The sequence below is a fragment of the Chelonia mydas genome, chromosome 5 (genome assembly GCF_015237465.2).
Source record: "Chelonia mydas isolate rCheMyd1 chromosome 5, rCheMyd1.pri.v2, whole genome shotgun sequence".
NCBI lineage: Eukaryota > Metazoa > Chordata > Testudines > Cheloniidae > Chelonia > Chelonia mydas.
In genome coordinates, this window is record NC_051245.2 from 118,701,965 (window position 1) to 118,714,128 (window position 12,164).

At 48.6% G+C, this 12,164-nt stretch overlaps 1 protein-coding gene across 3 annotated transcripts in view; it reads left to right on the forward strand.

Moving 5' to 3' along the window:
* The first annotated feature begins 834 nt into the window (after positions 1–834).
* The window catches only part of SNX30 (sorting nexin family member 30), a 68,562-nt gene continuing 57,232 nt past the window's right edge, over positions 835–12,164 (forward strand). Inside the window, exons 1-2 of one of the 3 annotated variants that reach the window (XM_037902150.2) lie at positions 908–1,244; positions 4,780–4,920. In XM_037902150.2, coding sequence (XP_037758078.1) covers positions 1,077–1,244; positions 4,780–4,920 — 309 coding nt within the window. In that variant the 5' untranslated portion in view covers positions 908–1,076. Of the gene's footprint in view, positions 1,245–4,779; positions 4,921–12,164 lie in introns of all 3 variants that reach the window. The other 2 variants (XM_037902149.2, XM_037902151.2) reach the window with 2 other exon arrangements.

The window sequence follows — 12,164 nt, forward strand, 5'->3', positions numbered from 1 at the left end:
GAGGAGGTGCTGTTCGGTTCACGGTAGCTGAAAAAAGGCGGTAAATGGTTGTCTTCTGTAGCTTTCACGGAGGTGGGAGCCCAGGACAGACAACATGGAGAAGCTCGGTAGCGCGGCAAGAGCGGGAGAGCAGAATTGGCCGCGGAAGCGGTCGATGAGGAAGAGTAGATACTTATAGAGATTACATAGAAAGATGAGAGAAAATGTGAGTTGGATTCATAGTACCAGGAGAGAAGCGGTGCACCGTATTGCACCATCTGCTGAAAGCAGCATGGCGTCTGCACACCAAAAAGGCGTGGAACGATTGTCTGCCGTAGCTTTCGCAGTGGGGGGAGCAACTGACGACACACACCCAGAAACACCCGCGAGAATGTTTTTGCCCCACCCTGCCCTGGTAGCTTAACCCAGAAGTCCAGTGGGCTGTGGGATAGCTACCCACAGTGCGCCACTCCGACATTCGATGCCAGCCTCGGGACTGCGGACCCACTCTGCCGAACTCACGCGCTTTAGTGGGGACACACGAGACCGAATGTATAAAATCGGTTCCGAAACCTCGAACAGAATCATTTCGAAATAATGCCGTACTGTAGGCGTACCCTCCGTTCCTCCCCCCGGAGAGTTTACAATCCAGGCCCCTGACCCTGGGGTTCTGTCCCGCACAGTGTTGGCAGGTCACCCCAACCCTAACCGCACCTGCCAGCCCAGCTCCCTGCGCGCTCAGCCCGCGCTGCTCACCCTGCAGCCGCGCCGGGGGCGGCACCGCCCCTGGCCGCGCCCAGCCCAGGCTGGGGGGGGCCCCGAGCGGGCAGCGCCAGCCGGAGGAGGCGGAGCTCCTGGGCGGGCTCCCCGGGAGACACGCCCACGCTGCCGCGGCGGCTACACTGTACCTTCCGCGTCCGCCCCGCCGCTGCCCGCTCCCTGCGCGGCGCCCGGGCGTGGAGCGAGCGGCTGGGCGGCGCACGGGCTCCGGCTCCGCCGGGCTGCAGCGGGCGGGGGCGGCCTCTGCTTCGGGCCGCCAGCGGCTGCCTTGGCCCGCGGTCCTTGCCCGCTTACTGCCGCCGCCGCCAAGCGCAGCCATGTCGGCCGGGGGCGGCGGGCTGGGGACCCCCCGGGCCCTGCCCTCCTCCGGGCCCCGGGCTCTGCGGGACATGCCGCACCCGCTGGCCGCTTCCAGCAGCGAGGAGGCGGCCTCCGAGCTCAGCCCCAGCCCGGACCTGCTGCTGCCCCGCAGCTTCGCCGACAAGGTACGGCCCGGCCGGGCTGGGGTGCGGGCAGAGGGCGGGGGGGAATGAATGGCGGGGCTGCTCTGCCCGCCGGCTGCATCCCTCCTCCCTACTCTGTGTGCGAAAGACCCCTTCGCCCAGCCCGCCGGCGATGCTCATGACACATCAGCAGGCGCGCTGGGCTGCTCCAGGCCGGTTGTGCTCTCCCGGGGGGCTGCTTCCGCGCCCCCCACAGCCCCCCATCCGCCTGGGTTCGGTTCGCGCCCGGGAGTGCGGTAGGAAAGACTTGAGCAGCAGGTGAAATCCCAGCAAATCCCCCCCCCCCCCCCCGCCCGTCTCTTGTTGTCTTGGCTGCTGGTTAAACGGGCAGGATGTGGTCCATGCTCCTCTTCTGTTCGGTCTTAGGCCTTTATTGCCAGTGATGGATGATGAGGACTAGATCCCTGCCTCCCAAGGTGTAGCCTGTAGCCGGGCGGGGAAGGTTCTGTGCCGCTGCTTTGATTGCGTACCCTTAGGCTTGTCATCCGTTTGAATGCGAGCCTCTCCTCCGGAGCCGCTTTCCTTGCCGCTTTCCCTTCTCGCAGCAGTAATATGGCAGGTAGGCTGTGCTGTCTCCATATCCCCCCCCCGTGCCTGTGTGCCCACATACTCCATGAGTCTGGGTGTCTTGAGGAGTGCTACGTTTCTAAATACCTTGTGACTCTCTCCTCTCTGGAGGGAACTTGGCGCTACATTGACTGGCAGTCAGGGCAGACCTCGCATGATACCGGTGTTGCTCATTCCTGCAGTGGTTTGCTATTTCTTATTGAGCGTGCATGTGGCCCTTTTTTTTTAAATTGTAGCTGAGTAAAGACATCTGGTCGGGTTGGATAGTCGTTATGCTTTGGGCAGCTTGTGGGAGTGGGCCTGAAGCTTTCTCAAACTAAATTTCATTCAGTCATGGGCACATATGGGGCCTGCAAGTTGCTGCAGGCTTCCTGAACGCTGAATGGCATTCTCCATTCTCATGGACTTGTGCAGTGTGGGGCCATGTGTCAACAGTTACAAATCTGCCATCCTTTGTTCTGGAGACTTTTTGTGGCTGCCCCCAGCTTTGTCTAAATCTACATGGGTGGAGCTCTGTACTGGGCAAGACTGAGATGATCTGGAGCCCCAAGCATATACCCTTTTTGCCCTGCCATGCTTCTTAGTGGGGTGGCAGAGGCCATCCCTCCCCCTACAAGTGTCTGGGCCACGGCTCCTCTCTGTAGATGGGGCCTCTCCCTCTTCCCTGGTCCACCATTCCTTGTCTCTGAGGGTGATGGCCCCTTGCCTGGAGGAGAGGGGACTTGCCCACCTGAGCAAAAGACTCTGTGTGGTACCCTTCTGTGACTTGATTTGCAGGCAAATACTTGACATGCAAGTTATCAACATTAGGCTTCAGGTTTGGCACCCCTTTGAGATGACATGGGGCAGCCCACACCTCAGAGCTGCAAAGTGGGTTGTCAGCGCACTAAGGTGGCTGTTACTGCCTTGGTTCACCTTAATATTTTAGTTCACAACTTGGCCTTTTGAGCCGTAAGGGATGGAGGCTCCAGCCTTGTCTCCACCAAGGAGGTTTGCCTGAAAGTAACTGCAGTGGTGCAAACGCAATGTGTTGCACCAGTATTGCTTATCCTGGTATGTTACTGGTGTAAGTCCTGCTCTGAGACATAACTACACTGGTGTGAATTTTCCTAGCATAAACGGGGCCTTAAATTCACTCCTTTAATGAACGCTTAAATTCTGGAGTGCAGGCTGGTGCACATCTCTTTTTAGGCGGCAGCTGAGAGTCAGGTGAGCTTCCTCACCCTGATCATTTGGGGGGAAGGGGGTTCTGCCCAACAGTAGCCTCAGGCCAGGTGACCATATGCTTGTCTGAAGCAGTGCAGGTGAATCCATCCACCTGTGTTTGTGTAGGGCGGGGATGAGTACTAGCCGCTAAAAATGCTGTGTGTGTGATGGGGGAATAGATAGATGCTCAGAGTAACTGGCCTTATTCAGAGCTTGTCTCGGAGTAAAAGATTCTGACCCCGAAGCAGTGGAGAACAGCAGACTGAATTGGCTCTCTGTCTGAAGGCTGTATCTTTGATATAATCTCTCAAATAAAAAGGGACTCCTTGAGCCTAAAACCCAGTAGGTCAGACATGAGAAAAGAGCCGCGGTGCTCCACCATTCCAGTATCTGGAGAAGGATTGGGCAGTAAAATCCAGAAGACCATGAATCTGAGAGCGTCTCTTCAGGGTGTTCTGCCTTTCTGTCCAAGAGCACTCCCTCCTCTGTTTAATGTTCACAGGACTGGCAGGAAAAACTCTACTTCCATTCGCTTTTGCAAGTATATAGGAATGAAATAAGCAGCATCTCTGCCTCCAATCTTATGGCAGTAGTTAGGTTTAAACTGCTGGTGCTGCTAATGCCCATTCCCCAGACCCTTCAATAGGTTAAATTTAATGCCTGCTAGCTTGCCCACTGGCCTCATTGTCTTAATCTTTGGCTGTGACTTCTTCATCTCTTAGCAGGCTAATTCACTGGCTTGAAAAAGTAATCATATGTATGTGGCCTCCAATAGTTGGGTAAGAAGATGCAAGCGTGGCTGAACTCTGCTGCCATTCTGGGCTAGGTTCCTAGCTCTTTCTGCTGCCCCTCTAACTTCCATCTATGCACAGAAGCTACATTTACTCTTTGCCTCCCCCAGCCCCAGCAAAATGCACTTGCCAGGTATGAAGGGCTATAGTACTCTGTTCTGTATAATTTGAGATCGGGGTCCCAATTCTCCCTGATGTAAGTAGACACCGCTCCATTGAGTTAGTGGGCTTATGCCAGGACTGAATTTAGCCTGGACTGTCTGCTCCGTATCAACCAGACAAGCCCTATAACCCTGATGCCTATTTAGTGGAGGGATAGGACAATTTACTGAGTCAGCCAGAGGGGTTGGATAATGCACCTGTTTAGGATCTTTCAAGCAGCACTTCCTAAACCCTTTGAAAGCTCCAACCCTGCCATGTTGGCTGGACAGTACTGAGGAAACTTGCACTGCCACTGTTTTGTACCCCACACATTCAGAGATGCTGCCTTAAAAGGTAAAGACAGACCTAGTTCTGCTTCTGCCTTTATTTCCCCAAAGCGCTCTTCTCCTTTCCTCTCTTTGGCAGAGCTGGGTAAGGACCCATGCTGCTGACAGATAAAGCTTCTAGTGAATTCATTTAATGTGAAAGTTTCTGGAGAGTCATTCAGTGATAGCTCGTATGCAGAGGGCACTGAGGTACCACGCCCACGGAAGTATGCAAAGTCACTTGTGTGACTAAATATGAATTGTGAACACCTCTGTGCTTGTGATTTGTATTTAGTAGCAGCCTCAGGGTGCTCTCTACCTCTGGCATGCGTACAGACAGTGCCATCAAATCTAATAAAAGGTAAGCCACAGGGATTTTGAGTGGGGTCTGGAGTGTAGACTCTATGTGGGGCAGTTAGAATACACTGCAGCCTGTAGCTTGAGTGGTGAATCCAGCGTCTCAGACTCCACTTAAAATCCCTGCAGCTTTCTTCCTGTCAAACCTTGACTGTGCAGTCTGCAGGGGAGGAGAAACTGGAGGAGAAATGGACAAGAAGCTGCAGGAGGCTCTGGGGAAGCCGCGAAGAAAGGCCAGATAGGCAGGAGAAGAGCCACCCTACTGAACTGGTAAATCCCTCAGTCTGGCCCTGGGGAGCCCTAGGGGCTTGGGTGGTGACAAAGCCTCAGGGACTTGGGGCTAATGGCAAACGAGGAGGAAGGTAGTAAGCCCCAGGGTCTGTGGAGAAGGGAGGAATTAGGGTGAAGAGAGGAGGGAGACCTTGGGCCGGGGCCGAGCACGGTGGAAGTTTGGGGGAAGAGGACCCAGAGGAATGGGACTAAGTGGGGAGTTACCCCCGGTGCTTTCCCAAATCATTTCTTTTACACCCACTTGCCCCAGAGTTCACCAGCTGTCTCTGGTCAAAGTGCAATTAGGGTGCCTTCTATGTCTAAGTTCCTGCTGCAGGAGAAGTAGTGCTCAGTAGAAGGATGGCTAGCCTTATCTACATTCAGACTCGTGAACCTGCAATAATTTCTTCTTCTTTCTCTCCACTTCCCTATTTGGGGTTGGCGACTTCTGTAGCCATCTCCCAGAACTCATGACTGTATGCCTGGCTGTTGTGCAAATTGGTCTCTGTACAGGCTGCTGATATCTGGTCCATATACTGTGTCTTTGGCCTCCCCCTTCATAGTCTTCCATCCATGATCATAGCAAGGGCCATCCTACCAATATAACTCTCAAGTCTCTGCAGGACATGTCCATACAAATGCAACATGTCTTCACCTGGGGGCACCCCTCATTAAGCCCCTCACAACTTCATTTCATTTCCTTATCACGGAGCATCTAACCATTTGACCATCTCAAGGTGTCTTTTCTTGTGACTGGCCAAGTCTCTGTTCCATACGTTAGGATGGGACAAATTACAGTTTTATGCACTCTGCCTTTTAACTCTATTGGCATCTTTTTATCACAGAGAATTGGGGTCTCCTCCCTCTATTTGCACCTGAAGCAGCTTTGGTATGATGCCATGCATCAGTCAAGAGGGCACCATTGTCAGCAACTATTGATGCTAGGTATGTGAATTCTTTCGCTCTCCTAAGCTCTCTGCCTATAATATCCTTTGTGGTAGGTGGTCCTCCCTTCTAGGTATCAAAGCCTTGGTCTTATTAACATCCACTCCATATCCTGCCTGCTGAAAATTGTGATGCTGCTTGTCAAAGCTGGCTTGCAGGATCTCTGTCTTCTACACATATGACTGTCATCAGCAAACAGCATATTCCAGGGTGTCTCCCTTCATATATTCTCACTTATCACATCTGACAACTGCTAACAAAAAGGGCTCCGTGCTAACCGCTCATGCTGGCCAGTGTTTACTGGAAACTCGCTCTGTTGTAGTCCCATTTGGTTTTGACTATGCTAGCTGCTCCATTGCACATATCCTGGATACACAATTCTCTTGGTATACAATCGTATGCCCTCTCCACGTCTATAAAGACCATACCCAGATGCTGTCTCTCTTCTCTAAGAATTCTTATGGAGAAGTTGAGAGGTTTCTGACTGCAAGAAGCTGGGACTGGATGACTGGGGATGGATCACTTGATGTTTGCCCTGTTCTGTTCATTCACTCTGAAGCATTTGGCACTGGGCACTGTTGACAGGCAGGGCACTGGGCTAGATGGACCATTGGTCTGACCCACTATGGACATTCTTATGGTCTTATAATTATATAATTAGCATAAATTGTACTTCTTCCTGGCATAAATCCTTACTGACTGTTTCAATCTTCAACCATTCCATGCAAATACTTTTCAGTAATCATCTCCCATACTTTCACAGCTTAAGTGGGTGATAATTAGCCTCCAGTACATTATTTCCTTTATGTTTAAAAATGGGCACCACAAAGCTTTTGTCATTCATCCAGCATTTTCTCTTTCTTAAGAATCATTGAACAGACTTGCTGCCTTCCCTTCCCAGTGACTTCAGTGCATCCACCCATACTTCATGTGGCCCTAAGTGTCTCCGCAACCTCTTCCTTCTGCATGCAATCTGTCAAGCCTGGCTTTGGCTTACGTGTTCTTAGTTCCTTCCTTGGATTCTCCTCGTTCATCATTCTTTCAAAATTATCACTCCAGGCTTTGTTGATTGATTTCACCATTTATTTGTCATATACCATGTTCATTTCTAATAGAAGCAAACTCATTCACATCCCTCATTATTTTCTCTTGCCTTAGTGAGTTTGTAGATGGTCTCTTATCCTCCTAGTTGGTTATGCAGCACATTGCAGGACAATTTTTTAGCTGTTGCAACACTTTGGCTGGTTTTTTGCCTCCATACGCATCTTATCCTTGCTCAAGCCACTGGCCTGCCACTTGTTCTTCTCAATCGAAGCTATAACTTGAAGAGTCCACCACCAAGTCTCCCTTCTTATCCTTTTCAGCCCCGGTTTAATCATTCTTAGGGCTTCATATGCCATTTCCAGCTACGTTAACTTGTGAATCCACAGGTGCTGTTCAGTAATGTAACCACGTAGCTTGTCAGAATGGAGCCTAGATAGCCATGATTGAAAGTCTTCATGAGCCTCTCACTTCGTGCTGCTTTAATTAGCATCTTCTCTGTAGGTTTGGAGTAGCATAAAACAAACTTAGCTTTGCAAGTATCTTGAGCTATGTTGGAACAGGATTGCAGAATTGGTTCCCTACAGCCTCCGATGCCCGTCCTGTTGTCACAGTTCCTTCGTTCTGACCTGCATGGGGAAAAATAATCTTACTCTCTGCAGCTTCTACAGTCTTGGCAGTCCAGTACAAATTTTCCTTTGTATGCTGCCGCCTCCATGACTCTGAAACTGGGCCTTTGGGGGCCAATGATCCCTGTCTCTCTGGCTTCCTGCAGTGAATCCATCTACATCAGACTCCTGCAGAAGGCTGGTTCCTACCTGTTCAGGGTGCAGTGCTCTCAGTAAGTATTTGCAGTGACATCAGACAGACCTTTTTTTTCAAAACATGGTAGCAATTAATTGGTCACCTGGCCTACAGAATCTGAAAGTCCTTAGGTTAGCAGAGAGCAGCCCCTGATCCGTGCTGCTGTAGAAACTATCATGGCTCGCGCTCTCTCTCTCTCTCTGTCCCTCAGCTCTTAACACATCACCTGCCACCTCTTGTCTTTGTTCTCTGAACACAGCCATATTGCATTCCCATGTTCAGCTCCCTCTGCAGTGAGGTGTATGTTTCTGGTCATTGGGATGGGTTGCCAAGGTCTCGGTAGGGTCTTCCATTCAAATGTGTTAATTCCATCCCAGAGAGCCAGAGTGGGCATGTCTCAAATAGCTAGCCTGATCTCCCATGTCCTAGGGAGTAAAATGAGTTCTTTCCCCCACAGTGGATAGCGATGCCAAGGTCCTATACATAGCACATAAAATAGTCTCAGAAAATTCCTAGATTTGTCACAAATGCACACTTAAAAATGCCAAAATCTCAGTTTAAGGTGCAGCCACCCAGTCACAACTCTCCTTGCCACTCTGTGCATGTACAGTTGTGAGGCACCCCCAAGTGAAGGCCTGGTCCATGTTCTAGTACAAAACGGCATGCAAGTTTGTAGTGTTTTCATTTGTCTGCCAGCTTCATCCCCAACACGCTTGCAGGCTCCGAATGAGGCACTTTCTAAAACTTCATGGCTTTACTTCCAGTGGAATTATTGCTGTTTAACTGGCTTAGCAGGTTGTGGGTAGGGTAGGTACAGTATAGTCTCCATCCTTAAAACTGCACTGTCTGCTCCAGACTCTCCTCGGGGTCTCTCCCTTCTTGGGTCTGTTGGTTTCTGCCGCTTCTGTGTCGAATTCTTCCCCGCCCATCCTCCACGCTTACTGGCTTTCCTTGTCATCCCCTGATCACTTGTTCTGTCCACCTCACACCTGAAGAGAAGCTTTAGGGTGAGATTCTCTGGCTTAACTCTGTTCCCATTGAAATGAACAGTAAAGTTCCCATTGACTTCAATGGGAACAGAGTTAAGCCAGTATGGAATTAATTTTGTGTTTTAAATTCCACCCCAAGGAGTAGAAATTCTAGTACACTGTCACTTAGCTATGCCTGCTGGGGCACATCTCATGCAGCAGCAGAAGAAACCCATAACTGATGTTACCGCAGGTGGGGAAGAAAAGCTCCTCATCTTCTGTGCTCTAAGGGTTAACGGGATTACTCCTCTTTTGTGTATCTTGTTGAATTACCTCTCTGTCCAATAAATACTTTACAGGAGTCCCCATTGTATTGATTTTTGCTTGCAAAGATAAGGCTAGACAGATGCTGAACTCCACCCAGAAACTGATCCATCACTTTACAGCCCTAGGGACATCTTAGGGCTTCCCACACTCCAAAGTGCAAGTATTAGAATGGATGAGATCCAGAAACCACTGTGTATTAACAGAAATGAGTTACACACTATATTGGCAGTGTCAGAACTCTTAGCTATGGTTCCAGAGAAGCAATTCCTAGTTTCGAGGCATTTTTCAAAATGCTGACAACAGTTCATAGAGGGACAGTCAAATATTTAGTGGCTTTCTGGTGTTATGCTATATCTCACTAGATGAAACTTCGAAACCTCTTATTTCCATGACTGATCTGTCTTCCACAGAAATAATCTCAGCTGCTCAGTCAGAACTATATTTTAAATAAATATGTATCTCGGAACCAAAAATCTGCTCTCCAAATGATCACTTTTGTATAAAGGATTAAGTGAAGAGAACAGTAGAAACTATTGTGATTCTTGTTTTGAAAAGCCCTTCTTTCCTCCATTCTTCCAGGTAAAAAGGAGTGGGACTCCTTGCCCTTGGCCTCAGCTTCAGCACTCTTACCCCACAACCAGGCTGCTAGTAAATCCTGTCAGTGCTATACAACTTCCACACCCAATCCCTTCTTCAGCCATTCCTGTTGCTGACACCCTGCTCCGCATCCTAGTTATCTCACTCTCCCCTGTGGTTGCATCACACCAGATTCCATCCACTATGCTGTAGTTAAGCTCACTTGTGTAGATGATTCTTCCAACCTCAATTCTTGTCTTGGCTCAAGATTTCTCTTTTGCACTATATTCTAACTCCTCATTTCCTGACCCAGCCTCAATAGATCCTGTCACCTTGTGCATCCTGATCTCTTCCCATAAGCAGCTTTGCCCCTTTTTCCGGATGCCCCATATTTCTGGAATATCTCTGGATCCTGTGTCTTGTCTATTCAAATCTAAGGAAAACTGGAAGAAACAAGTCAATAGTGAGCTCTGCTCCTTCTCTCTTATTGGACTCTGCTCTTACAAACTAACGAGATGTGGGCATACATTAATGTCTTGTGCTCTTGTTAGAACCTTTCTTACCCTATATTAGATGTAGGAAAGCAAAGGAGGGATTGTTAGGGGATGATCCTGCAAACAAGTTATTTTTATTCATTGAATTAATCGTTGGCATTGCCTACCTTAAAACAATAATAGGGTTTTGGCTTGTTAAATGGCGAACCAGCCCTAGCCCTTTTAACTGTTGTCCAAAGAAGCCTAGCTAGACACTTCTAGATTGCAATAGGACTTCATTAAAAGTCCATCTCTATTTTGTGGCCCTTAAATTCCCCAATAGCTCTATTGCATTTGAAGCTTGCTTTGGATTTTAAGGTTCACATATACTCTTTACCAGCGGTAGAAAGATTGGGGTTTCTTCCAATTTATTGTGAAATTTTGCCTTATCCACATCCATATATGAGTAGAAATGATCTTTCTACAGAATCACTGTTTCTCTCTACCCACATACATAATTTGTAAAGACAACTATGTATAGAAATGTCAATGATCTAAACACTGAAGGCTGTGCAGATCATAAATCAGCTGGCTTGGGGTGGAGGTTGCATGATTTTTAGGAGGTTGGCTTTAGTGTCAGACAGCTGTTGCATAACAAACTCTTAAAGATTGGAAGTGAGGATGTAAAAAATATTATGGAATATATGTATATAAAATAAACCTGATCTGTGGTGGTTGTTTTTTTGGTATTTTAAGTAAAGGCATTATTTAGAATTTGTCTTCCTGACTGGGTCTGAAGTTTTTTAGTCCTGGAAACATCTTACTGTTAAACTTTGTGGAAAAACTTCTGTCTTTAAATATTCCACTGCTATCTAGTGGTTGGAAGGAATTTTTCAGGCTCTCTCCACTACGTCTGTTTGTGGCTGCATCTGGGTGGTGGGGGTGGTGTGTGTTTTTTTCTTTTTGTTTAAGACTACGACAAGGCTACTGGAGTTGGAAAATATTCCTGTTTCTCTGGTGAGTGTTAGGGCTCTCTTTCTATAAAAAGGTAAAGTCTCTAGTAAAGATGAAAATAACCTATGTACCAGGTCAGCATTGTTATCCCATTTTACATGTGAGTGAAGTGTCACAGAGGTCTGCCCAAAGTGACACGGGAGGGCGGGTCTCCCAAGTCCTAGGCTAAATACCAAACCGCTGGACCATCCTCCCTCTCATTATGGTCGACATTTTTGTGTGTTTGTGCATGTCTTGCACATGGCAAAGCATGTGGTTAGTTTGATAGGCAAATGCTGTAAGCTTTAGCTGTGTGGGAGTGGAGGGTTTATATACGAAGAGGCTGGTGGGCATGAGGGGGTGTCTTATCAGACAGTGGCAGATTGTATTGAAACATCACTGACAGGCATTGAGGAAGTGAGACACTGTGCCAGGAGAAGAGGGCCATGCTATGCATGTGGGTGTTGTTCTGGGCTGTAATATAGAGGCTCCAGATGGCAGAGAGATTGAAAGGAGAGGACTTGATTTGTTTACATTGGGGCAGGGGCAAGGAGAGGGCCGCATCAGCAAAAGTGGTGAGGAAGAGTAAAGAGCCCATAGGAAGAGATCAGTCCTCCTTTGCTTGCCCCTCCCCCAAGCACATACATCCTTCAAAGACAAGGCAAGGTCCCCCCTGACCCCAACCCTGTTTCCCTGGTTGGAGCGCCGGCCGGCAGGCTGAGAACTTGTTGCTTTTCCAGTTCTTAAAATCAGGATTCCCAATGAACTATTCACTAGCAGCACTTGAGGGCAAATCATGCAATTATGGTCATCAAGACCTAGAGTAAATAAATGTAGAATCTGGCCACTTGTAACCTGAAGTGAGTTGTAACTGGCTTAACGAGCCAGCATTTTCAGTGCCACATCCTTGAGTTGTGAAGGATTTATTGAGGCAGTAACTGTTCTGGTGAGCAGTTCCATGCCGGCGGTAAAAAGTGGCATACTTGTCGTCTTCAGCACTGTGTGACATGTAGTTCCACAGTGGTTGGCCTACTTCCAAATCCTACACACGAACCATAAAAGGCTAATAATGCCTGAGTTGGCATATGGGCTGCATATGGAGAAAAGGGTTAGTTAA